Source organism: Motacilla alba, chromosome 1 (assembly GCF_015832195.1).
Source record: "Motacilla alba alba isolate MOTALB_02 chromosome 1, Motacilla_alba_V1.0_pri, whole genome shotgun sequence".
Lineage (NCBI taxonomy): Eukaryota > Metazoa > Chordata > Aves > Passeriformes > Motacillidae > Motacilla > Motacilla alba.
In genome coordinates, this window is record NC_052016.1 from 12,879,435 (window position 1) to 12,907,403 (window position 27,969).

Consider the following 27,969-nt stretch of genomic DNA (forward strand, 5'->3'; position numbering starts at 1 on the left):
CTTGTAGTTATATGTCAGATAGATGAGCAGTAGATTAATAAGAAAATGAATGTGTAAAACCACTGAAGAAAAATACAGAATTGCAGTAGAATATCATGAATGAAAAAACATTTACCACTCTGAATAGGACCATCATATTTCCCAACAGCAGAACCCCATCCTCCCCTAATTCCCCCCTCCCATTCCCCTCCCTCCTCAAACACATTCGCATACACTATGGGAGGAATGACAGCTGTTCTTCATGGAATGACAGCCCAGGGATATTGCATCCTCCCTTAAAAAAAAACCAGGCAAGGTACAGAATAAGGTCAGTGAAGGGAGACAAAGGGGTCTCCCAGAGATGGCAAAGGGTAATTTATTGACAGATGAGATAGACGTTACTACAGAAAAATATTAAATGGATTCTTTTCCCCTGTCTTTAGAAGGGAAGAAACGTGGGAAGGGTTAGGAAGGACAGATGCCAGAAATAGAGACAAATTTCCCAGGAGAGGAAGAAGAAATCCTGCAGGAAATTAGGATCACAACACAGAAAAAAAAATTTAAAAAAATCAGGGCATCTAAAAAGCTACAAAATTCTGTCCTAGAATTTTGTATGGAAACAACAAAAAAGGGCAGTGGAGAAGGAACCCCACCAGTGCTAGCAGCCTCGCTTCAAAAGCATTCAGTGAGAGAAGGAAGTGTTGGTAAAACACAGCACCTGATTAAAAGGCAGTGTTTGAAAAGGGCTGTCGGGAAATTACAGAGCTGTGCAGGCTCCCGACGTCAGCAGCGAGGAAGACTCTGGGAGCACGAATCAAAGGGAGGCTGAGGGAGCATGTGAAGCATGGAGATTTTATTAGGGGCAGGAGTGACTAAGGGTTCATATAATGGGAGCAGCCAAGCTCTGCAGATGGGAGGAAAGGAAAAACCAGGTCTTCTGGTGCAATAAACTGGCATAGTGCTGTCAACTTTGACAGTATGTCAGTTCTTACTGCAAGGAAAGACTCCAAGTGAGAGCCTTAAATAGTGGATGTTATGAATATGGTTTCTCTGGCCTACAGAACTTTCTCCCAAATGATGGCACAGAGGAGGGCAGGAAAAGCAGTGCACTCTGTTTGGGGTTATGTAACTCCATGTTGCCTCTAGGACATGTTCCCAGAGCTTGTAACTTCAGAAGGGTTCATGATTTTCACCTGTAAGGGTGAGGCTGACAACAACAGATGAGTCACCAAAGAAAATTTCCACAAAGATAAAAGTAGCAGAACAAAAGAAATTTGAAGGAGAACAGATTTAATTTACCTTCACAAGCAGGAATAGGTTTAAGCCAAACAGTATTTTATTCTGTCCCTTTGTGCAGGGAACATGATTTTCACAGTAACTCAGTCCATGTGGTAGAATAAGGGAATAGGAAGACTTTTAGTGTGTCCATTGTAATGTGCCACATGCAGCACCTTTCTGATGCCACTACCTGCATGAATCTTGGCAAGACCTTTCCCTCGGAGTGTGTTCTTCTACCTGTTCACTAATCTCACCTAAACCCCTCCCATTCCAGCAAGCACACACGATCGTCTCTTACCATGTGCAAGTCCAGCAGAAACCCAGGGCATTCCATTGCCCTGTGTTGTCAGCTGCCTGCTTTCCGAACTGACAGAATTAATGCTAAACACAGGTTTTAAATTATCTAGATAGGGAGCATTCATCCCATCTCTGTAACTGCCCATGCTGAAGGGAATAATAGCCAGGCTACATTGGATTTGAAGCTTTGATACTCCAGAGGCATTTGCAATCTTTTGAGCCTTGGGAGCCTTTGAGCCTAGGACAACGCAAAAATAAAAGCTGACGTTTTGCTGAGTTTCACTGTTAAATGCTAAGGAAGTGTTAAATGCTAAAGCAGGCTTGTACTTCCAGTGGGTGATTTAGCCCAGCTTTCTGCTGGCTAGGAGGCTGCTGCATGCTCAAGTGCAATCTGCCACACAGAGCCAGAACCAATCTGATTGTTTCTGAATCACTTCTCAAACAGAAAAACACAGTAAACATGGTAAGAGTGCCCAGTTTTGCCAGGAGTGTATGTCCCATCCATGTGATGGCCTGTATTTATATTTGAAAGCACCTGTACCATCAGTGTGACCCAGATCCAAAAGATGATTGAAGCACTGCAAAATTCAGTCCGACATATTTTAGGGACAGTCTGCAATTACACCGGGTTATGATGGATAAACATGAAACTGCAATGAGGAATTTCTCCCTGGCCTGTGCTCGCAGACCTGAAGTTACCTTCAGTTCTAACGCCACCCTTATCCACAGACAAGACACAGCCCATCAGCAGCAGGTGACAAAAGGCAGAGAGGGGCATGTTTCAACTCAGTAGCTCAGTGTTCAGGCCATCTCAGAAGACAGCATTTTAACTCACTCAGAGAACCTGAATCTGGGTCTAAGGAGGCATCAGGCTCTTTCCCTGTGCTGTTGATTATTCTGTTAAGAGTCCCAAATTAACGATTTCCTTTTGAAATGGTTATTTAAGTATTCTTTGGACCAAAAAGGCAGAGCCCTGCTGCTTTGCAGGGTAGCAGCCAGGGGCCATGACTTGGGAGGGGAAAAGCCTGCACTGATAAATGCTATACTCTTTCACATCACACACTCTGTGGAAAAAGGCCTGAAACATATGTCTGCCCCTCACAGACAAAGGTCTTAATCACCAGTTTAGAAAGTTGTGCTTATGCTCTCTGGAGGCCAGTGAGTGTTTAATTGCACCACAGAGAGGTGAGTGATTGCTGATGGAGAATGTTTGTTAGCAAGATGAATTTAGCCCTATCTTTTGAAATTTCCTGCTTCTGCTGCTGCAGTATCCATGTACAACACCAGGCTCAGTTTCTGGCTCTCAAACACACTTACAGATGCAATCTCTTTCTCCCAGCCTGTGTCTGTTTCATTCATTTAACTTGCAAGTCTTTCAGGGCAAGAACATCTAGAATTGTGCTGCATGCTGTACTGTACGTGCTGCAGTGGGGTCCTGGTGCTAGTTAAGACCTCTGGATATTAATGCAGTGACAGTAAATATCTATATCCTTAGCTATCTGTCAGCCCAAAAAGATGCTGAGAAATAACAGGTCATAAAGGTGAAAGATTTTAAAGTGTTGAGTATGGGCATGGATATAAGATGAAAAAGATTCTCACCACAGATGGCAGGAAAAGCACAGCATCTCCCTGCAAGGTTTTGGAACGATTCTCTGGCAGAGCTCTTCTGTGGCATTGTGAAGGCGGAGGTAGCCATGCTGCTTGTAAAGAAGGGTTGTGGTCTTAAAGGTAAGCTACACCAACTGTTTCAAATTCCAGTTCTGTGTGTGGCATGGAAAATGCAACAGTTCTTGGGGAAAAGTGAAAAAAATGAGCTGAAGGCAAATCTCTGTTTCTGTTTCCCCATGTATAAAGTGGACGTTATGCTCCCTATTAACTTCAGCAAGAAATACTGAAATTCTTTGTCATCTTAATATAGAACATACCTATTTTTGAAATTCAACATTTGTACTTTTTGCTTAATTGGACAATTTTGTTTTTAAACATGGAATTGTCTTGTCAGAAAGATTTCTGATGGTCTCTGCCTTTTTTCTTAGTGCTTTTGCAGTGAATAGCTATGCTTTTTCTTTTGCAAAATACAGACTATTTCACTGAAAATTTCGAGGACAAAAATCATTTCTACTTAGCAGTAGCATTAAAGCCCTTGAATTGGGCCACATTCTGCTGCCAATGCAGTTTCGAGGACACTTGGAAAATATTTTGAACAGCAGGGAAGAATAGCGATTACCACCTCACAGTCTCTCAAAGGTGTGAATATTGTGGGTTATTTTCCCTTTGACTGTTTATGGCCTATTTACAGTATAATCACACCAAATCAGGGTTATAACATGCCTTTCTATTTTTCTTTTAGTGAAAATAGAATCCAGCATAATTTTTTTTATTTACTGTAGCTCCCCCTAGAAGCTTAGGCATTTTCAGGCACTAAGCAAGAATGATCTCTTCTCCAAGGCATTCATAACTGAAGGAGAGCCAAGGAGAAAGCTGTCTAGGAAAAATATTAGGTAAGTTATTTACATTTTCTATACATTTTTAATAGCTATGTTGTTGTAAACATAGCGAAAAAATGGAATTATAAAGGGTACTTAATTGTCGATACAAGAGAGATTTACCACAGAAATAAGGGATTATTTTACAGTGTGTAAGCATCATCAGACCAAGCTGTGGACACATGAGTAAGGTCAGTTCAGTGAAATAAGATTCTTATCACCCTATACATAGCAGGCAGTGGCACTGTGTAAGTGGATTAGAAGAAAACAGTCATAGAACCATAGAATGTTTTGGGTTGGATGCAACCATAAAGATCACCCAGTTCCAACCCCCCCGCCATAGGCAGGGACACTTTCCATCAGACCAGGTTGCTCAGAGCCCCATCCAACCCAGCCTTGAGCACTTCCAGACATAGGGCTTCCACAGCTTCCCTGGGCAACCTGTGCTAGGGCCTCACCACCCTCACAGTAAGGAATTTCTTCCCAATATTTCACATAAATCTACCTCACTATTTAATGTAAATCTACGCTTTTTCAGTTTAAAATGGTTACCCCACTTCCTCTCACTACATTTCCTGATAAATAATAATAATAATAAAACCAAGCCCTTTTGTTTGTTTTCATTTGTTTGCTTAAGATCCTGGGCTTTCTGACTCAGGTTCCTGGTTTGGCCAACCCAGCTCATGCTAAGGCCTGATGTATGCAGGAAGCAGCAGCATTGGACTGAAGCAAAGCCAGGTAGGCACGACAGGTACCAGGAAGAACTAAAGGACCTTTATGCAGCCATGGTAAAACAGTGATTTTAGCTGAATTAGAAGGACCAGCACCCCTTGCCCCAGGAGCCTGACAACCCCTCCCAGCAGAACTGCATCCTTGGGATGTGATTTGGGAGCCTGCACAATTCTGATGTGTGTCTAATGGAAACTGAGGGGGTGTGGGAATCTTTAGCATTGGCCAATAAGATGAGCTTAAATGGTATTATTCTTCATGATGTCCTTCAGCGTAGGCTGGCAGATATACCACTACACATCCCAGGGAGATCCAAGGGAGATCCGCAGCCAGAGAAAATGTAAAAGAGCGAGCCTGCTTCTGTGTGAAAGACAAAAGCAGAAATTGAGAAACCTGGTAAGTGACTCCTGAGTGTAAAAGATGATGGAAAATATGTTTAGGGAAGGAGCTGTCTCTGAGATACCAGTTTTCCTTTTGTGGCAATGGACAAGTTTTCCTCATTTACTTCTCATAACCCTCTGGGATCTGTGTTTGGAGACGGGGTGACACCATATGGTTCAAAGGGATAGAGCATGCAAGTGCTGTAAGCTCAGGAATATATCCAAACCTACCAGCACTAAACCTAGACTGGATATTTAGGAAACTAAGGTGGGTGCTACTCCCACTGCTGAGGATCTCAGTCCCAAGATGATGGTCCCAAATTAATGATCCATCCCTACCTCACAACGTTCCTCACTGACAGAAATCCAGATATCCATGGTACATAAGGACACTTACAAAGGGCAGCCTCTGCTCTGAAAGCAGTCAAGTTTCTATGGCAGGCCACAATAGGAAACCCACCAACCACCCTCTGCTCAGGGCAAAGCTGATTCTGTCTAAGGGACAGACAATCCACCTGACCTTACTTTTGGGTGCCGTTAATATACTGGACATGGATGTATTGAAGGGTCAGTCGTGGGGAAAATGGGAAATAGGGACATCACCCTTTCTGTCCCCGAGTTTATCTCCTACAGATGCATCTCTGACTGCTAATCTGTTGCAAACAGCTGCTCCTTTACCCCATAGTAAGGCAGTTAATATTCCACAATACACATTACCTTCTGCTGCTATTTGTCCTGTTACTGAATTGATAAAGGAGCTGGAAGAACAGGGAATTATCGTCACGTCTCATTTCCCCTACAATTCTCCTTTATGGCCAGCAAAAAAATCTAATGGCAAGTGGCAACTAACAAGAGATTACAGAGCCTTGAACACTGCCACTGAGCTGCTCACTGCAGCTGTGCCCAGTATGAATGATACAGTCATTTTTCTTAATGAACAATCTCCTGTGCTCAGCCAACACCAGCAGGATGCTTTGAACACCTCAGCGTGGTATCCAGGAGACTGGGTGTGATTTCAACACCCATCACTCGTAAAACTCCAGATCCCTCTGCCACACTTTTGAGGGAAAGGGATATGGGAAACAGTGGATACTGTGGGAGTGAAATTAATCATTACTGAGACTTGGATATGATCCAAAACCTAGCTCTTCTTTCCCTCTCCCTAGGAATTGTTGAGCTCCTGGACAAATAAGTGAAAGCTGTCATTCAACCTGCATACAACTGGAAAGTGTCTATCTAGAAAGTCCATTTAAACAATCCCTGGAACTTTGTTAATGCTTTTTGTGGTGTAGTGCTATCCCCTGCGATAATGTTGACGATGTCTAAAAAGTCAAGAGCTTTCATGTGCTGGACAATTCTAATCCTTACCTTGGGGCAACTGGCATTGTGTCACATAAATTTTGATGCTCTGTGCGATGGCCAAACAAATCCACAGAAGCTGGGCTTTGCTCAACTTGGGATTATGAGCAGCCATCTCTGTGTGATAGGGATAAGGACCTAGGCAGGATATCTAACTTTGGATTCCTAAATAGTTTTTGGGCAGTAGAAAAATAGCCTGATTTTCCTCCATGTTCAGTGTCTAAGAGCCCCAAATGATGCCAATACCTTTTCAGAAATGAGTAGTGAACTTCAGTGGAAGAAAAAGCTCCCTTAGATTATAATGGAATTGTTTTCTCAGGACTACTGTCATACTTCTACAGCTTAAAAAAAAATATGTGTATATATATATATATACATATACATACATATATATATATATATATATATGTAGGGAAATATTGATGAACAGTAGTTTCAACCAAGAGTTGACGTTCCTAGTGTGCTTCAGGCTGAAATCTCTGAAAACCAAAACTGCTCACTTGCAAGCTATCTCCATCAGCAGGCAGCAATTAGTTTCCCAGGCACTCACTCTTCTTTCCATCTTCCTGATGGATATTTCATCTGAGTTTATGCTCTCCTCCCTCGCCTTCTCTTCAGCCTCTCTGCCTCTCTTTCCAATAAGGCTATGATCTGTCACAGACTCTCAGTGGACAAGACCTATACATCCCATCACTGTCACAGGCAGTTACATGAGACAGGCCAGGATGAAAAGCGGTTTGGAAGGGAGAGAAGCCGTCAGGCTTCAGGGCATGGAGTTGAACTCTAACCAAGGAGGAGAGATGAAGGAGGGCTTTGGGCCAGAAGGGGAGAAAATTTTACTCAGGGCAGGTTATTCCATAATTACCCACTTAAACTTTTTTTATATCTTCTGAGGTGAATCTGGTTCTGGCCAACATCAGAGACACAAAGGGTGGATCACTGGTCTGATCCAGGAAGGGAATGAGTTTCTTCATTCTTTCTGCCACTGCACTGAGTTTATAATGTTTTCTGAAACCACAATGAAATCCCTTTCCAAGCATGACCCTTGCTCTGCCAGTGATAGCCAAAACTCCTTCCCCTAGCCCCGTCCTTCACACTTCCACAAGCAATACAGAGAGAAGCCAGTACAAAGCCAGGTCAAGATGATAAGAACAAAGCCTTGAAGGCTGCTTTTAGATACCAGCTTTACTTCGACAGAGGAGGAAATTTTCAAAGAGGTGAACTCTTTCTGTCTCTCTCTCAGGCAGGAGTCTCCTGGGAGAAGAAGAAAACAGCTTTCATTTTAGCGAGTCATGATATTTATGGCCCTTTTATGGGTTTTGTTTGAAAATATAAAAGTAGATGGACTTAAATCTGTTTCAAAAGAAAGGGGATAGGAAGGGGAGAGACAGAGCATATGAAGGGCACGTGGGTCTGAATCATCTGCCCACGTTCTAAAGGAAATCAAACACCTTCTTTGTTTTAATATGGACCTCTTCTGCCACTCGTGAGGATAATATCTGACCTTGTCTGGCATAGAACCTTTTATCCCTAATGACATACAAATTTTTTATGTACACTACCACCAAGAACACTCACCTTGGAATGAAACATGACAACTATTAAATTATGCAACTGCAGCACCATGCAACAGTTCAGGTGCGATTGCTTCCAGGAAGCAGACTTTCAGATCACATCTCCTGCAGAACTGAAAGCTTTATACTCTATTCCTGAGGGGCAACTGTCAGCTTCTGCTTGCTCACATACCAGTCTCATGTGGGCTTTTATCCATCCTATTTGTGGTATCTGTTCAGCAACTGAGGTTGCACCCTTTTGAGGGCCTCCTGTTTTTCATAAGTGGAATCTCCTCTGACCCTTTGCCTCTAGGCAATATTTTTGATCCAATTCACAGACTGAGGAGCACATGCCTCGACATTATTGAGGGAAGGAAGTTTAAGTTGAAGAACTGGGGTTTGCTTTTAGTTTTGAACGCAGTTAGGCCTGTGGTCATTTTATGTGCTTTGGGAATGAACCTCCATAGGTTGTGACAGCTACTGGGATATTTCTATGAGCAAAATGTACAAAGCTCCCCATTAATTGGCAGTTTCATAAAAGGTATTGCAGTTTCATAAAGCTCTCCTCTCAAGCAAGGAGGGAGAAATGTTCTGCCCAGCTAATGGATGACTTCTGACTGGATCTGAGTTCAGCATGGAGTCATTGCAAAGATCAAATTGCTGGGATGGTCCATGAAGACAGAGCAGTCATACTGTGGTTATTGCCAGCTGGTGTTTACTGCATCTTTCTTTAATATGGTGCCCTGCAATAATCAAATGGAGAGATCACAAATAGGCAAATCTTTAAAATTAGGCAAGAGGTGCCCTGAAGCATGCAGCTGTTAAAAGTTATAAAAAGTTCTTGCCACCATTGTTATTTTCTTATATCACTCATAAACCTCAAAATACTTTTAAGACATTAAGGTGCAGGTTGATGGTGTTGGCAGCTGGGTGATGCTATAAAAATTACAAAAAATAAGTTCCTTTAAATGTTTCTGTCTTCTAATTAGTATCAGCTAAGTCTTGTTTCAGTTTTATGCCCACACACATGCCCTCCTGACTGGAGTCATCCTTCCTGTCATGGTTACTTGTGCAGAGTCCTTGGTAAGTTTGAATCAGGTTTTAAGATTTATTGATCTGGCCTTGTCCATTCTGTGGTGTGTTCTTTGATTTAATTTAATGACCATAAAGCATTCAGGCATGTTGGCATGAAGGGTGCACTGGAAAAAAATAAGTGATTGATTGATTGATTGATTGATTGACTGATTATGTAGAGACAATGTTCTCTTCATAGTTAACAATAAAGCTAGTTTTCTATTACACACATTTGTGTCTTCCGGGGCACACAGATCTTAACTAAAAGTAAACCAGTCTACCTGCAGATATGAATCAGATGTGGAAGCAGTTATGCTCTTGTATAAGGATTAAAATTGTCTGTTTTAAAGATACATGCAAATAAAAATGAAATGCAATTCAGAGGGGAAGGTTCAAAGCACAGACAGGATGTCCCTTCTCCAGCTCTCTAAGACAGTTTTCACATCACCACACTTGAATAGTCCTGGGAAGAACTGAATTCATATTGTTGCCTGCTTTTATAAGTCACAAATAATGTTTTCTCTTTGTATCTCTGTGTGTTTTTGTGTGTGTGTGCACCCTGTGGCAGAGGTACAGCAGTCACATGAAAACACCAAGCTCAGAAGCTACTGAGTGGTTGTAACAGGAGGATAGCTAGAAACAACATGAAATCAGCTCCTGAATATGTTGAAATGTACCAAAAGAGTACAAAGAACAAAAGGCACCCTAAGCAAAAAAAAAAAAAAACAAACCACAAAACCAAAAAAACCAACCAAACAAAAAAACCCCCAAACAAACCAGAAAACAACAAAACCAACCACAATGACAGGGTGCTCATTCAAGCAGATTATGCTTGTATTGGCAATACACAAGCTAAATACATGCACTTTGAAGCTTTTTCAATTTATTACATGAAGTACAGGGTGACAGATATTATTGGCATTTAAATTATTACTTCTGGGCAAATAAGTTAGAACCTTGCTGAAATGACTGGGGCAATTCACACACCATTTAGACCTATGCTTTCACCTCTTTAGAGAACAGTTTATTTGTTACACATACTTCCCATTCTGGAAGTTTCCTTCACAATTAGAACAGCCAGAGATCGGACTCACTTTCATTTTTCTCCATGACAAGTGAAATTTCAGAGAATAGGTAGATAGCTCTCAAAGAGATTTGCTGGATTACATGAGTATGCAGTGTCTGTTTCCAAGCCCTAGACTATATTAATCACATGCTTTCAGTACCTTTGTTGGATTGTCTATAAATTTAGGAAGGTCATGGATACTGTGTTTTCACATTATAATGTCTATATTGAATGAATTCCAGCTACACCCTTTAAGGAAAGGCAGGCAATGCAACATAACCTCCCCAAATAAAACTTTTTGTCTCATAATTCACCTAGCTCTCCACCACAGCTAATGTGTAAGCATTTCTCAAGGAGCTGTAAAGGAAGGAAGTGGTGCTAAACTCCTTTTAAAATTATCCAGTCTAAGCTAGTGCTGCACGCAATAAATCACATTGTCCTGAAATTCCTAGATGGGGGAAATGGGCCATGGCCCCACCGCTATGAGCATTACAATGCAAAATGCAGCACTTACAGTAGGAATAACATATTTCTGGCACATTTCCACTTCCTTCAAACTTGCTTGTACACATTGAATTCCCAATCCAGCACCGATGTCATTTTATCATCTGTGTCCCACTAATGTCTCTCACTCTTTCCATTTCTCCCAGTCCCCTTCACAATTCTCACTGACTTGTAACTCCTTTGTATCTCCTTTCTTCCCACAGATGTTGCCTCCTAACCTTTTCCCAGACATTGATACCTCTAAAAAAATTAATATTTTGCATTGGCCTCTTTGGCTTACATTTGTATCTTCCTGTCTCTGACCACTGTAGGCTCCCTTCTCAATTTGCCTATTGTCTTCAGATCTCTTTTTGAACATTTATCTCCTAGCTCTCTGACTTTCATCACTTTCTTATTTCTTACTTCAAGCAGATCAACATCAAATGGGTTTCTCTCTCATCTATCCCTCCTTAACTTCTTTGCTTCCCACATCCTCTGAGTTTCTACCTTGTTCAAAGGACATTAAGGAAACAGAGCAGTAGAAATGGGAGGATGGCTGTGGAGAAATGCAGAAGGACTTAATGTGACAGAGAGACTGAGAACTAAGAAGGCAGATGAAATTCAAGATTAATAAATGTAAAACATTACAAATAAGAAAACTTTACATAGAAAATTATGATCTCAGAGCTGACCATTGCTATCCAACAAGATTTGGTGCATAAAATAAATAGTTCAATGAAAACATCACTCTGGTGCTCAGCAACAGCCAACGAAACATGCACACTGTAGCAGTCAATAGGGAAGGAACAGAAAAGAGAAAAAAAAGGTCAATATGCCATAGAATAAATCCATGCCACACCTGCACCCTGGATACTGTCTGAGGATTTGGTCCCTCATCTCAAAACATGACAAAGCAGGACTAGAAATAGTTCAGAGAAGAATGGCCAGGACAATGAAGAGACATGGGGCAGCCCCTATAGGAGGAATAAGTAACGCAGGTGAAAAACAAGAGAATTAAGGATGGGACAAAACGAAATCTTGTGGGACATGCAGATACTAAACAGAGACTAGATTGGCATTGAAGGCTAGTGGGCAGAGGGTTCCGAACAGGCAGAAAGAAGATGGCTTAGCATTTTGTGTGCAGTAACTTGTGTGACTTCTTGCTACAAGAGGTCACAGAGGCTAGTGGGTACTAGGCTATAGTGGTTATAACTCAAAAATTACTAGGCACTTCCATAGAAGGAAAACCTATTAAGGGCTATTAAATACAAAAATATCACACCTGGCTTAGGAAGTCCTTGAGTTGCAAATGATTAGAAGCTGGAAGATCATGCTGGGGAAATAACACTTTTATCACTGTATTTATTCTTCCCTAGGTATTCGCTGTTGTTCTCTATCAGAGACAGGATATTGAGCCAGGTGGACCTTTGGTCTGACCCCATACAGCCTTTCTTATGTTCTTGTGTTTATATTCTTAACTGACCGTATGGATGCTCCTTTCACTTTCAGCTTCCACTATACAATGCCAAAAAACCCCTCCTCCCTACAGCAGCAAACTGAGAGGGAGAAAAAATATCAGTCCCAGCACATCTTTGCTGAAAAATCCTTCCTAGATAAATTTGAGTACTTATTTACTCTTTTAATCTACTGTCAGACTGGTGTCATTGCTGAAAAACCATTCACTCTGCAGCTCTGGTCACCTGAAACAATCTGTGCAGACCTCTCCCCTTTCAGTACTTCCTTATCTCCTTCTAAATTCTCATCTTAAAACCTGACTTTCTAGCCTGCCTTCAACCCCTCCATTTCTGTCTCTCCTGGTTATTGGTCTTATGACTGAATGCTTTAATATTTTCACCATGCAAGGTCTTTATGTCACTGTTTCATGTAATTTATACCTGTGAGCTGGAGCCTTTCCCATCTTGCTTTCAAGCACCGGCCATATACTGCATGGAGTCCAAAATGATCCCCACCCCCTTATTGCTTTGGGGGTTTGGCTTTATTAACAAGGATATAAGCAATAAGAAAATAAAGTTCAGCTATTTCTAAGGCTTCTCCCTCATGGCTGCTCAGCCAGCATCTTAGATGGCCTCTCCCCAGCAAACCATTTTTATCTCCCTTTTACACAAGCGAACTAATAAGCCACCTACCTCAATGAGTCAGCAGAACCCACTTAACCCTTTCTCACAAGGGTCAAAACTCGCTATCAGGACGGTCTGGCTCAGACTTGTTACAGAACCATATTCTGCCCCTCGGTCTTGAATAATTTATTTGTGCAGCAGACCTAGATTAGTGTTTAAATCAAAATGCTGCCCAAACAAAGGCTGTGCTGTACAGTGCAAAATGAAACCAATTACTACATCATCTACTGCTTGTCTTTTACAGCTCGAGATGCCCCCTGCAGTACTGCAGAGGACAGGCTTGTCTGCTGGGAACACCCAGGCACAGGAAGCAGGAGAGGGATTTTTCAGAGGGAATCAGCCTTTGATAAAAAAGTAAATTCAGTGCCAGAAGGTATTGCACACTTCCACTTTGATCCATCAAAACTTAAGACCTTTTCTAGGATGAAATTAAAGCAAGCTCCAAATATGTCTATGCAGAGCTGTTTTCTGTGGAGCAACTTTACCAGGGATGAAGGAAAGAGGAAAATGCCTATCCTAACATGCACTGCAGAAATTCAATATAAATTCTCAGAATGTGGCTCAAGGCCTGGAATTTCACTACTTTAAAAATAACAACTCACAGAAATATGCAGAAACAAGGGATGCATTGTATTATATATTATTTTATAGTAGAAGAGCATTATAAACCATAGAGCATCTCTGCATGCCTGAAACATTAGCACAACCATGTTCCTTATGTATTTCAGAAATGTAATCTGAGTTTACTAAAAAAAAAAAAAAAACAAAACCCCAAAACAACCCACACAAGTAAGTGATTTCTCTTATTTTTTCTACCTTTGTTACTGGTTAATCACCTGATTGTGAGACTCCATTCACCTGAGAATAAGTAGCTATCATTTACCCCAGTCCTGGCTGTCAGAAAGAATCATCTTTATCTTCAGAGAAGCAGGGATAATGTCTGATCAGTGAGTTATAGTTGAGAGAAATGATTCTAAGTTTAGGAAAATTGCCAGCTGCATTTTGTTATCAGTAACCATTATTTAGATAGCATTGCTGATGTGTGTAGCGCCATACAGACAGGGACAAAGAGCAGGCCCTTGCCCTGTGGAGCTTGCTGTCTGTATTACACAATTAAAATAGGGAGAGGTACTAGCATAATGGTAATGGTGAGCCCTAAGCATCACAGTGGGAGGGAGAAGAGATTACAAGAAAAAGACAAACTTCCTGTGAGAGAGCGCTACTGCATCATCCCTCCATTGTTGTTTTAGATTCAGCTCTGCCAGAGGGCTTTGTTGGTTCAAAATACAGTCTGTACAGAAGAGGGAACTGATAATTCCAGAGCCAAAGTCAGTAGAAACCAGCCTATGTGCTTCTAAGAGAGACGTGGAGGATGTTGACTGGTGAGGGTTGGGTGCTGTGGTGTGGAAAGACACACAAGTGATGCTATGGCAAGCTGCTGGGTTGTGTCATACTAGCTCACAAGGTTCTGCAGGGCATGGGAAGACCCGAGGCTCTTAACCTGGAGTACTCAGTTACCATGGAGGCTGGGCTTCTTCCTGTGTAGCTCAGGATACAAAGAACACTTCAACAGTAAGATGCCATTTGAACCTACCACCACCTCCTAAAAACAAGCTTCCAGGTGCCACCTTCACAGACACACAATTTCTCCTTAGGTGCACAATACCTTACACCTATAGTCTAATTAAACAATTTTATTATGAGGTCAGTGTGTGTATTGCTCTTTTCTTTCAAGGCAATCATGTTGAAAATTAATCTGACTATAAACACAAAAGCACCAACTTAGCTGAGCTGCATACATAAACCAAAGTGAAGTCAATACTCAGAAACCCAGCCTACACTAACACTAATCCTAACTCTATCTCTTTAACTACATCAAAAAATTATTTTTGGATGGCTGTTAATATTACTGCATTTTTCCTTTGTTGACCTGAAGTTATTAGGAGGAACCAACCATACTGGAGCAGAGATTACTCCATCTAATGGAAAACAATGAATACATTTATTACTGCACTGAACTTCTAAACAGGAGGCATCTTCTTTTTTCTAGTATTCCACTTTGCTTCTGCTACTTAGTAAAGTAAAACAGAACATGTATTCCCCTGAACTGTCTTATTTCTCTAGACACTCGTAAGGCTGGTGCAGAAAATGGAGCCTACCTGGTAATATCTTCTCAGTCGTATAAAGTAAAACTGATTAAGAGAAAAACATTCTTTAAGTTCCTAGAAAAGGCTGTTGGCTTCTTCCATTTATGATCAAAAAGATCCTAGAAAAAACATGTCCAGTCTTTAACGACACTAGGAAATTGAAATAACCAAAATGGGATGTGATTGGTCTTTTGACTTGAGGTGTCACTGTTACCTGCTTTTGCTGCTGAAACATCGTCTGGCTCCTAATGGCTTCTAACATTGTGTTCCTACCTACATTGATCATTTAATACCAGCATCTTCTTTCTGGCAAACCACAAACACTTGCAGAACTTGACCTCTTCCCTTCATCGCTTTTGATTAAGAAGAGAACTATCTGCAGGAAATGCCCTACAAACCACAAAGGATTATCAAAAATTTAATGATGAGTGAGTGATTCAGGGACTCTGTGGCTTGTGTTCCTGTAGTCTGATCTTGGTCACTCTTCCCTTCTCCGCTGGAGCTTTGCTGTAGTTTCTTCTAGTCGGCTTCTCCAAGCAGCAATAATGGCATCATCATCCATCTCTTCTTCCTCTTCTTTACGTGTGCTTCGCCTGTACTGAGAGACCTGCCTAGATGCAAACCTTTCTTCACTTTGCTCCACTTTTGCCTCCTTCTTTCCATCCTCTTCAGACTTTGAAAAGCTCTGGGTGAACTTTCTCTTTGCTCCACATTCTGACACGTCTGACCTGGCCTCCTCTTCACATGCCTCCACATGATGAGCTCTAACTCGGCTCTGTGTAGATGATTCAGGGGATTCAGAGTCAAAGGGGGGTTCAGGTGACTGGCTGAAAACATGCAGCTCTGGGCTGTTTCCTCTGGAATTTGTCTCACTGACCCTGGACCTTGTGAACTTGTACATCTTTTTGTCCTCTTTTGCAGAAGCAGAGGAAAATCTTGACATGGTTCTCAGTGAATCTCCTGTTGACTCGTAGGAAGAACAGCTATCTAGCTCTTTTCTTTGGGATCTGCAGAATCTGTAACTGGATGTCTCAGAATCCATCTGTCTAACTCTGGATGATCTATATTTCTCTCTAGCTTTCTCAGTCTGATCATAATATGATGGTGGTTCTCTTTCTGCTTTCAGGCCATTGAGCCACTTGGTAATATCAGTATCTACCTCTGACTTTGGTGCACCTGAGGTTGGAGGTTGACTGGACAGATCAAAGACTGCATCAGTTCTGTCAAAATCTGCTTGCAAGGGACGCCTGTGGCTGTTTGTTGTACTCTCTCTGTCATCTTCTGTTTCATTTTCCTCTGCTTTGGTCACCTTCTTTTTAAATAAAGTGCTGCGTTTATTGTCTCTGATCACCTTTTCAATTTGATAGTCTGACATTTTTTCTCTCATTTCCATTTGCATCTCCTTCTCCTTCCTCCTGAGTTTCTTTAGGTCAACATCATCAGCAAAGAGGCTGTACAGTGGTTTGCTTGTCTGGCTCATCTTCATGTTTGAAGCAGTCCTGTCTGTCCTTGTGCTCATGGAGGTATTGCAAGACAGCACAGACTGAGACTCAGCCCTGTGCAGGTCCTGCTGGTGGAGCTGAGAGGCAGCGAGAGATGAGCCACTCTGAGCACTGAGAAGAGAGACCTTGTCATCATCTGCACGCCTGCCGAGGTCTCCTGACAGGGAGGCCATGGCGGACGATGGACGGGACAGCATCAGGATCTCATTCTGCTTTTGAGCAATGGTTTCACTGACCACGTTAGCGATCCAGTTCTGAATGCTTGCCATGGATATTGTGTCACCTGGGCCAACTGGGAGACTGGGAAGGGGTATATTTGGCATCTGCAGCTGCGTTGCTCCCGTACAACTCCTGGCCTGTGTCAAAGACGAATGATTTGTCTGCATGCTCAGGGCAGAAGCTGCATCGTCGGCACCGCTTGCAGAAGGTGCTGAAGGCCAGAAAGCTGACAGGGGAATACTCCCACTCATTGTACTCTCTGTCTCCCAGCTGCACATGGACTGGCTTTCTTCTAAAATTTTCTTTGAACGTTCAAGGAGCTCTACACGCCTCTGCTTCTTTTTAGCTGAAGCAGAATCCTCAGTTTTGGCAAATTCCACAAATTCCTCCTTGCTGCTTTCACTGCCCACCTTCTTCTGCCGCTTCATTTTCCAAGCCTGGTAAGCAGTCAGATCAATATCTGACAAACTCTTCCCTTCTGTTTCCTCCTGACCTGTCTGGCTGCCATCCTCTGCTGGAGATGGCACAGATGATGATTCTAAATCCTTCTTGTGAAAGCCAAACTGGATCCTCTTGACCTTCCACCTTTCTAGAGGAGTCAACTTGTCCTTGTTCTTTTGGCAGAAATTGTAGAAGGAGCTACAGGAAGAGTCTGAAAACACACTCTCCTCATCCACATCCCTCTCCTTTCTTCCCATTTCTGGGGATTGTCTCTCCCCACAGGTTTTATTCCTAGAATGATACCTCTGAGCAGCTTCTTTCTCAATCTCCAGAAGCCTCTGATTCCACATGTCCCAGGTGCTCTCAGAAGACGTAGAGCCTGTGCGGCTCCTCCTCATCCTGCTAAAGCTACTGGCTTCCAGCTGTTTTTTTAGGGTTCGGATCTCAAAACTGCTCACGCTCTCAGCATCACTGAATTCACCTGATGGGTAAGGTCTTCCTCCCAGGCTGCATTCACCATCCTCCTCCCTGGCTGTACCTGCCATCTGGTATTTCTCATTTCTGCGCTGCCAGTCATGGATCCTCCATTCCACATCCTCATCAGATTGCTCCTCTTCCTGATCCGGATGCTTTGGAGATGTTCTTCTTTCATGGTGAACTCCTGCTTCCTTTGCAGATAGGCCTTGTTTCCTCCTCCATTCCTCATACAATTGTTCCTCTTCCTCCTCAGTGATCAGGGTGGAGTGTTTGGAAACCCAGCTAGTTTTTTCCACTGATGAAGAGCTCATAAAACTACCCAGAATGCTGCTGGTGTCCTCTTCTTCTACTGTGATGGAGTGGGCTTTGGCTCCCTTGATGCTCCCTGAGTCCCCAGCTCCAGACAGCCGTGAAGAAATCCCTGTGCCGGGAAGAGGACTTTGGCTTGGAGTCACATCTTCATCTCCAGAACGCTCCAGCTCTCGCTCCTCCAAGAGCTGCTCATTGAGCTCGCGCAGCTGCTTCAGGAAGCCGTCATTGGGGTAGATGGCACGCTTCTTCCTCAGGGTCATCAGAGCCTCCAGAACGGTCATGTGGTGGTAGATCATCAGGTAGGCAGCCACCAGCACAGCTGAGCGGCTGATGCCCATCTCACTGCTGACAAGGATTCTGCCTACAGAGAGTGAATATGAAAGGCATCAGCGATTTCCAATTATAGACAGGATGCTCCGGTATGTAGCACAAAAGCATTCTCTGCATAGTGTTAAAAACTACACCGATTATATGTTTCAGAGACTGAAACCAACACTCAATATTCACTAGCTTTACCTTAATAAAAATCTGGATACATAGGAATAAAAAGCACATTAGTCTCAAAAACTGTGGGCAGGCACGTTTCCAAACAATCTAAATAGTATTTGTATTTTCGCCTACACACTTCACTTACTCAAACAGTCAAAAAGCTTATAATAGGTATTAGAAAGGCAAGTGAGATAGTCTTGACTTGCTGGCTGACATAGGGTCAGATATTTAAGCTTTCCATGCTTTTTTCTCAATATGTAAAAAGTGAGATATTAGCATTAGCCAGCAGGAAAGTATTGGGAGAATAAGCAAGTAACTTATTTTTTCTATAAGGGACATTAGAGGACTTAAATAACAATTTTTTATTAATTTAATAGCATTTTTGCCAGAATCTAGATCGATTTTGCAAGGTACCCTCAAACAATTACACTGAAGACTGGCTGGAGGCCTAAGTCCTGCTGTATCTTATAAGAACAGAACCAAGCAACTATCAGGAAAGAACTGATTTTGACTCTGACAAACTGATCTAGATGCCTCAAACTATTGGGACCCACTGTCTGCACCAGTAACTGTATAAGCAAGAATCAAAATTGAGGATCTGCTTTATTTTATAGCATTTACTACCTCTTGCAGAAAACCAAGCTTTGGCACAGACAAATTGTTTGCAGTTTAAGTTACTTGTATGGCAAATTACAGCTAAATAAAAGCTTGTAAATACGAAGAGAGTGTAAACGAAGCTTTGCTAGCTTGCAAACAACTGAAATTACTGTTTCTAAATGTGTGATAAACTGCAGTTTAATCAATCTGTTTGCACTGAAACTTAATGAAGCAAATTTAAGCATCATCTTTCTAACTGCTGATATGTTACCACAAGAGGTTTATCTAATGAACCTCTTCCTACAATCCTGAAATCTCTTTAATACCTTAGCATCAAAAGTCTTGGTTGCCTTCCAAGTGTTTTACCAGCCAGCTAAGCCAATCTAACAGCTCACCAAGAGGGGGAGATCTCCTTCCTTTCATTTCTTTCAAGGCTCGTCTGCCTTGGCGCATCCTTCTCGTGTTGTTGAGCTATTAAAACTGCTCAATGTTCCTTACATACTCACAAAACTTTACACTTTTCTTACTGTCACTACGGCTAGGAGGTGATCTGTTGCCTCTCTACAGAAATGAGATTAATGGACAATTTATATGAAGAATATTAGTGATATCACAGACCCTAGTGCTTCTTTCAATACTGAACTGCAAAAAGATATTTCTAACTGTCCAGTGAATTTGCAACAAAATGACCAGTGTGCACTGGAGGTCCACAGAATAACAGCTGCCATGGAACTGGAGTCCAGCAAAGCTGATAGCAGCCTGGATGTAGACACCCAGAGGTTCAACTCAGCCCCTTGGATTGTTCTAGTAAATCAGCCTGGTTTTTTGCATCATGGCGAAACTGAAACATGCAGGGTACAGGAATAGATAGATAGATAGATAGATAGATAGATAGATAGATAGATAGATAGATAGATAGTATTACAGAGTATCAATACTTCTAGAAAATGTATTAGAGCAGGGATTCTATTCTTTGCTATAGTTAGGTTCTTCAAATCAGCTGCAGGAGCTTTGAACCTGAAGCCATGGGGCTGCCATGGGGCTGCCATGGGGCTGTCTCCCCTCACCAGTTTACTCCCTCTGGTTTTGAATGAGACCAGGCAGAAACAAGGAAGAGATGTTCACTGTCATGCAGAGGGCACAGGCTCTGCCTTCTACCCCATTACAAATGTGGCATATCAGCTGTTTATCTGATTAAGGTTTCTCCCTGTTGATTCCCAAGCAACCTGGAACCACTTCAATCTTCTCTTACCTCTGTAAGTCAGCAGGGCTTCGTCAAGGAACTCTGCAGCTGGGCGGAAGTATTTGGAGATATCTGTATCTGGAAAATCATCCACTTCAATGCCCAGGTACTGGATATTGAGGCCATTGTAGAAACTTGCTCCTGTGTAGACACCTGTGCCATGAGCTGCATTCAGGACATGAGTGATCCCCAGTCTCTTCAAACGGCTTTTGTTCACTGCAACGCTTCTGCAGAAACGGAAAAAACATGTTAGATATCAGTCTATTTTAGGTGGGAAAACAGCTGCGTGCTACAAGATCTACATAACTCCCAGTCCATGTAACTCATTCAGCATGAGGCATCACTCAGACCTTCATGTCCTTTGAGAGTTCTACAGGTATCTCTTTCCAATACTCACTGTGAAAATAAAACAAGAAGCCTGCATTCACCTGCAGAGCCATATGCTCTGTTTCCACTCCAGCTTGGTTTGAAACTCATACTGCCATCCTAGGTTCAGGCCATGTACTTATTTATCAATTTTTACCACTCCATAATTGATGCTTTACTCTATATCCCCTTCTAATTCTATTCAATTACACAAGTATCTCATATAGCTGAACCATGGTACAGGAGATCTAATCATGTTTACTTGACATTTGCTTTGGCATTACCTTTTAAATTCCCTTTTACATACCAAAGACTTTAGTTCCAATTTTAGGGCCAAATTCCAATCAGAGCAGTGGAATTTGGGCTTATTTGTCTTTTCCTCTCTTACACTGTTGAAGCATCTAAACAGCATAGGAAAGCTGCTGATTCTATTCCAGAAGTATTTACTTTCCATTGCATAGAGATTTCTGTGAGCACAGTCTGAAAAAACACTTTAGGGCTCTCTAGGGATGAAAGGTATTAGATGCATGTAATACATGTTATGCCTTCAATGGTTCCATTTGACCCTTTACTGGGAATCTCGTGCAACTTGATGACAGAAGCCGACACTCACTTTTCTGCTATGAAGACATTAGGCCAGACTTCATCCACAGCATCCCTGGGGGTCTCCAGCCTGTCCTTCACAAGTGCCCTCTGCAAGTCCATCACACACGGCGTGTTAAACAAGCTGGTGTCATCAATCTTTTCCTTAACTCGGTTGTACAGATCTTCCACCATCAGCTGCTGCGCAGACTCCAACATCCTGGGACACACCGAGTCCACCCTGATGTCCTTTGTCTTCAGCTCTGGAATAAACTGACATTGTAACTAAAAGCGCACAAAAACAATGCAAATGTATGAGCTATCATTACTTATGCCTGGGACAAGCCTTGTGGCTTTTCTTCCCCAGAAATATCCCCCTGCTCTGTCTGCAATGCGGGCAGGTACGTGTTCACCTAAAAACTGCCTCAGGGTAATTAGCAATGAGAAGGGCACATTGAACTCAGCCCCACACTGGCCAAAGGCCTGGGAGTTAAGAGCACCCTTATTCTAAGAGCACCCTTATTCCAGGCCCAGAAGAATGTAGCTGCTGCCTACGCCTTCCTGAAGAGGGGAAGTGGAGAGGGAGCTGCTGGCATCCAGTGATCAGATATGTGGGAATGGTTCAAAGCTGAGCTGGAGAGATTCAGACTGGACATTGAGAAGCACTTTTTCTCTGAGAGGGTGGTCAAACACTGGAACAGGCTTTTGAGGGAGGTGGTTAATGCCCTATCCTTGACAGTGTTTAAGAGATGTGGGACAGTGCCCTAATAATATTATTTAACTTTTGGTCAGCCCTGATAGTTGGACTTAGATGATCACATATGTCCTTTAAACTGGTATACTACATTTTGTTCTGTTCTGCTCCATTCTACTCTAATTTAGTTTGTTGCAGCAAGCAACTAGCACTCAAACTTTTACCCCTGCAGTACGCAATTCTGCCACAGATTCATTACACAGCTTCAAAGGAAGTCACCAAACCTTTCTGTAAGTTGTTCTTTCTTTCTCTACTTCAGATGGAGTTTTCTCATAAGGGCTTTTTTATCATTTAGTATCTGTAGATGAGAAAGGCAAAACAAGTGCAACTTCAGGTCTCTGTAACTTAAATAGTCTCTTACCTTCACTGATGATTTGTTTGGCAGCCACAGAAGATGACAGATGGATTGGCTCCATGAAGATGCTCTCTGTGTCAGTGTCTGATATCACTGAATACCTGCCAACCAACCACACTGCCAGTTAGGCAAATGCCCTCCACTGGGATCCCATCCCCAGGACTTCAGCACTCTTCACCCATTCCAGAGAGGAACAGCAGGGATTCTTTAATTGTAGAAGGGAAGTCCCACCTCTTCTCCCACATCTCATTCCCACCCTGATCTCTAGCATGGCACTACAGGCTTCAAAGATGCCTTGGCATCCAGTGTTTGCAGGACGTAGACAGGTCCCATGGGGAGAAGCTAAAATGGGCTGGGAGTGCAATCAAATTGCCGGGTGGAGGAGTTTATGGGCAGAGAAGATCAGTGTCTGGTTTGAGACTGGGAGGGGGATGGATCACAAGAAATAGTCTCACAAGTAACTCCCACTTAGACAGACAGACATAAACATGGCTCTAACTAGAATTTATTGAGTAATTCAAAACAGTTTGTGCTAGAAAACTGTTGGGTTTTCTTTCTGCCAGTTAATTGCCTGCAAGCATCCTTTGAGTTACCACAAGCTGCAGTGTAAGCCCTAAGGTTGAAGCCCATGAATCTCTCCCTCAATACTTTGTACCTTGGGCACTTCAGAGCATAAACCTGTGATCAGTCTCTCTGCTCACTCAGTGTTGTGTAACTGTGGGTCAGAAACCACTACGACACCCACAAACACCTTTGAGGTGAGTTATTTAACATAGTGTAATTAAAGTTTTTGTTAAGCAAAAAAGGCCACAACCTTGAAAAACAAGTATATTTCCTTCTGGGTCCACCTATACAGTCCAAGAAAATTCAGTCTCCCCGTTAGACCATCTTAACAAAATATTTTACAGAGCTTTTTCCCTGATCTACACCCTCTACACTTCCTTCCAAATAGATGGTACAAATCACTAGGACAAGTTTGCTGCCATCACAGAAGCTCTCTGGCAAAGCAAGGCTTGCAGACTTGCAATACGCTGTTTGTTTTTGTTTAATTAAAGCCGGAGAGGGAGGGTGATTAATATGCAGTCAGGGTGCAGCAGTGTCTGGAGAGCTGAACTGCTTTCAGGCTCCAGAATCAAACCAGAGGGCACAGCCATCAGAAACCACTTAACAGGCTCATCCAGGTCATTTAGTTGAGTTCCAGCACTTGTCAACCCTGACTGAAAGTAATCCTTTTCTAGTTCTTCAAAGGAGTTTAGGAGATGAGCAAGGGGAGTCTCAGCCTCATTTACAGGAGCTGACACAAATTTGCAGTTATGCCCTGCCTTCGATTCCTTTTGCTGTAAGGGTTGCCTCCAAGCTCAACAAAAAAGTAACAGCTGGCAATAATCTGCCACCATAGGCTGAACACATTTTACCTGTGGCTGCCCTGAGCACCTGTGAAACACAGATCTCCCCAAGCCTGGGTCTTTCAAGGACCCCCTTCTGGCTGGGAAGGATCTTTCCATTTTCATCACTGTGTTTTGCCACTGACAGCAAGAAAAAAGGGAGAAAAAAGGAAAAGGGAAGGGAAGGGAAGGGAAGGGAAGGGAAGGGAAGGGAAGGGAAGGGAAGGGAAGGGAAGGGAAGGGAAGGGAAGGGAAGGGAAGGGAAGGGAAGGGAAGGGAAGGGAATAAACTGGAGAGATGTTTCTGTTCATTTTGAGTAACTGATGAGCAGCAGGAAAGAGCTCAATACATAATTTTACAATACATAATTTTACTTTATGTGAGCTCAGTGATCTTCCTAAACAATTTTGAAATGCATGTGGTTAAATGAAGTAAGTACTCAATTTTTCTGCAGTGCCCCACAGTTAGCAGGAAACATTTCATAACCTCCTACTTGTTGAGGGACGCTGGGGAAGGTTGTTTTCAAACTCTATCCCTGCTCCTTGCTTTCAGCTAAAGCATCTCAAAGGTTACAGAAAGCCCTGCAGAGCATTTTGCTTTAGGAAAAGAGAACAAAGGGGTGGGTTTTTCCTTGTATTAGAAGAAAACACATCTAATCATGCTTGTTTTGCTTGAGGTAACTCAATTTCTGCTTGTGCTGTGACAGCCTCCTGTTCAGTGCCTGAAGCCTGTAGCTAAAGCCGGTTCTGAATCAGACCCAAATCCCAAGACCCTTGGTCCTTCTAGGGCTGGTAAAGCCTAACATCAACATTCAATAAATCTACAAGTCCTTATAATGGACATAAAGATAAAGCTGAAGTTGTGAAGAGCTGAAATTAGATCAGAAGAAGATCCCTTCAGTATAGGGGTATGAGACCATGAGACAGGAAAGAGGGATACCACCAGCCCACAGTAATCCTTCCTGCAGTTTATCCTGGCTGTGCACTCTCCCAACAGGTGGATTAATTAATGCAGAAGTCCTGTCTCTGCAGGCTCTGTCTGAGCTGGCACACTGACCCCACCTCAGGGAGGGCAGGGAATCCCCGGGCTCAGCTTGGCCCAAGTGCCAGGGTGAAAGAGAGGAAGGAAGAAAAGCAAGGAAGGGCAGCAGCTCCCACGTGCTGCCAGGAGTCGTGGCAGTGCCTGTGGACTCACCGGCTGGGCGAGGGGCTGCGCAGGTAATGGGCCTGCACGGCCTTCACATCTGGACCCTCCTCCTCCTCCTCCTGGGGCACCGCCGGCTCACTGTCCGAATCTCTGCCGCTGGCCATGGTGGCTGCTGGGGATCCCTACAAGGAGCAGAGCAGCAGGGAGAGCCATTACACAGGGCTGTGCAGGAGGCCATTCCCTGGCTCTGGGACACAAGTGGCAGGGGGGGTACAGCAGAAGGGCTCCCACACTTTGCTCCTGTGAGGAAGCCCTTTCCACAAGGCCTGCACTGGCTCCTCTTCCAGGGCACCTGCCATTCCCAGGGCTTCATGCAGCTCCCTGGCTGCTGCCCAGCGAGCACCAATGCTCTTTTGCCTGTGAGTAAGGGTGCTGGAAGGCCAGGAAGGAAGGGGTGGCAGGGCAGAAACTCTATACTTGCCTGACCACAGGTGGTGGCTGGAAGGAGCTGTACACAGCCAGAGCCGGGCTGGAAGGAGGTTAAGGGGTAAGAAACATGAGACCTTGTGTCCCCAAAATGAAATGCTCTTAAAGCTTAAGGCCAAAGGAGCTTGAAGGCTTGGGACTTTGTCCTTGTAATCCTTTGTGTGGAGGCTGCTGTTCTCACACTGGGTGTGGGAGAGCAAGGCCACCACAGCTCAGTTAGGAACGTGGAAACACAGCAGCTAACACTTGCCGAGGCCCAGGCAGAGGGACTCTTGCCTCAGTGCCACAAGAGCCAGCGGCAGCTCCCACGGGCCCGGCAGCCGGGCTCAGGCCGGAGGATGGCGGCCGCATGGTCACTCACGGGGCAGTGAGCAGGGAGAAGGGTGAGCAAGGAAAGGGAACTTACCCCTGTGCCTGATGGCTCCACTGGGGGTCCCTGCTGGCAACACAGCAAAGGAGTCCGAAGGCAGCAAGGAGCGGTACTGGGGGGAAAGCAACCAGCTGCCCCCCTCTCACTCCCTCTACAGCTTCTTCATCGAGGGGCAGGACAACTGCTGGCACCAAACCTTTATCAGCTTTCTAAATATAGCTGTCCTGACACTGGCTGCTGGATTGCACAGGGAAGGAATTCAGTGCCTCACAGACAGCAGCTGGTCAAGCACTTAACTCCTTCCCTGCTGTGGGCTGGGTCGTTTCTCAGTTGCAGGAAAGAGTCCAGAGGCAGTGAGGCTGGACCTCTGCCTGCAGAGAGCCTCCAGGCAAGGGGGATCCCACAAGGCACAAACTGAAATGCAGGTATGACCTCTGATATCCTCGAGAAATGCAGTGCAGCTGAACCCACTCCAACCTAATGGAAAGTAAGCTACCTGTAAACTACCTGGACTTCTGTATTGACTTTGGCATGGTCCCACACAACATTCTTACCTCTAAGTTGGAGAGGGGTGGATTTGATTGACGGACTATTTGATGGATAAAGAAGTGGCTGGATGGGATCCAAATACAGTCAATGGCTCAGCATCCCAATGGGGATTGTCAACAAGTGGTGTCCCTCAGGATCCTGCACTGGGACCAGTACTGCTCAATATCTTTAATAATGACACAGAGAGTGAGACTGAGTCACACTCAGGAATTCCGCAGAGGACACCAGGCTGAGCGGTGCCCTGGATTCAGTAGGGGCAGGGATGCCATACAGAGGAGAAGTGGGCCCGTGTGTACCTCACTAAATTCAACAGGGCCAAGTGCAAGATCCTACATCTGGGTTGGGGCAGTCCTCAATATCAGTCCAGGCTGGGGATGAATGGATCCAGAGCAGCCTGGAGGAGAGGGATTTGGGAGTACTGGTGTATGAACAATTGGATGTGACCCAGCTGCACCTGCAGCCCACAATGCCAACCATATGCATCAGAACTGCATCAGAAGTGTGACCAGCACGTCAGTGGAGGGGTTTGTCCCATTCTGCACCTGTGAAACCCCATCTGGAGTAAAACATTCAGCTCTGGAGCCCCTAGCACAAAACACAGACCTCTTGGAGAGGGTCCACAGGAGGGCTAGAAGTTGATCAGAAGGCTGGAACACTTCTATGGAGAAAGGCTGAGAGAGTCAGGTCTGTTCATCCTGGAGAAGGTTCTAGGGAGACCTTATTGCAGCCTTTCTGTTCTTAAAGGGGATTTTATAACAAAGAGGGAGAGAGACATTTGCCCAGGGCCTGTAGTAATGGAACAAAGGCAGTGAATTTAAACTAAGAAGGTAGATTTAGATTAAATAAAAGGAAGAAATTCTTCACGAGGATGGTGAGGCACTGGAACAGATTGCCCAGAGAAACTGTGGATGCCCTATCCCTCAAGTGTCCAAGGACAGGTTAGGTGTGGTTTTGAGAAACCTGGTCTGGTGAAAAATGTTCCTGCTTGTGGCAGGGGGTTCATCCTGCTTGTGGATGATGTTAAAAGGTCCCTTCAGACCCAAAATATTCTGTGGTTCTACGGTTCTAAGATCGGCTGATTTTTGTTCTTAGAAGAGCTAGGACTGAGCCACACTGTGTCTTCTCCAATGTCTTTTCAAAAAGGAAGCCTCTAGTTCCCACCTCCTGACCCCCCAGGAAATCTCACGGGCCAGGCTGGCCCAGGACAGAACCAGATGAAAGTCTGAGTGCTGTTTATATGTACTGGGGGCTCCAGTTGTGAGTCATGCAGAAACATCCCACTGTTGATTCCCTTTGCAAACAAACAAGCAAACGAGAAAGAAGTGGAAAATGAAACTCACCTGCCTCATACCACAGATGCCTTTGGTGCTGTATCATGCTGGGCCTGCACACCTCCTTCCTTCTTGCTTGAGTGCTGCTTCCCCACGTGGGGATGGAAGCTGTGTCTGCAGGGATGCCACATCATGGCAAGGAAGAGCAGTGACACAGCCACTCAAGTCCAGGTGTTTTCACAGCCCAGCCTTGTGTTAATGCAGGTACAGGGCTGAGCGAGCAGGGAAAAGAGAAGGTGGTATACTGAATTGTGGATGTCACAGCAAGGGGAGGAAGGGATGGCTGACTGGGCTTGAAGAGATCCCAACAGCACAAAAAGAGGGTGCATTGTGTTGATCCTGCAGATGTCTCCTCTGGACAATGCAATTTCTAGCTGCTTCTGCAATGCAGTGACC

The 27,969-nt window shown here is 43.8% G+C and overlaps 1 protein-coding gene across 2 annotated transcripts; it reads right to left on the reverse strand.

Moving 5' to 3' along the window:
- Positions 1–226: 226 nt before the first annotated feature.
- Positions 227–26,154, reverse strand: STYXL2 (serine/threonine/tyrosine interacting like 2). Of its 2 annotated transcripts, XM_038147248.1 has the most exons (6): positions 25,730–26,154; positions 24,886–25,019; positions 22,313–22,407; positions 21,229–21,460; positions 20,259–20,476; positions 232–18,281 (listed from the first exon to the last, which is right to left on the reverse strand). In XM_038147248.1, the coding sequence occupies exons 2-6, from the start codon at positions 24,999–25,001 to the stop codon at positions 15,448–15,450; spliced, it is 3,495 nt and encodes a 1,164-aa protein (XP_038003176.1). In that variant the 5' UTR covers positions 25,002–25,019; positions 25,730–26,154; the 3' UTR covers positions 232–15,447. The 2 variants fall into 2 exon arrangements, with proteins under 2 accessions (XP_038003185.1, XP_038003176.1); XM_038147257.1 differs by lacking the exons at positions 21,229–21,460; positions 22,313–22,407; positions 24,886–25,019; positions 25,730–26,154 and adding an exon at positions 20,678–21,122 and having other exon boundaries at positions 227–18,281.
- Positions 26,155–27,969: the final 1,815 nt, after the last annotated feature.

Bases quoted from the DNA above. Each gene is read 5' to 3' on its own strand.
- STYXL2 (XM_038147248.1), bottom strand. From the start codon at position 25,001: ATGGCCAGCGGCAGAGATTCGGACAGTGAGCCGGCGGTGCCCCAGGAG. The intron at 22,408-24,885 runs GTGAGTCCACAG...GTTGGTTGGCAG, and splicing joins CGCAGCCCCTCGCCCAGCCG to GTATTCAGTGATATCAGACA. The intron at 21,461-22,312 runs GTAAGAGACTAT...AGTTTATTCCAG, and splicing joins CAAACAAATCATCAGTGAAG to AGCTGAAGACAAAGGACATC.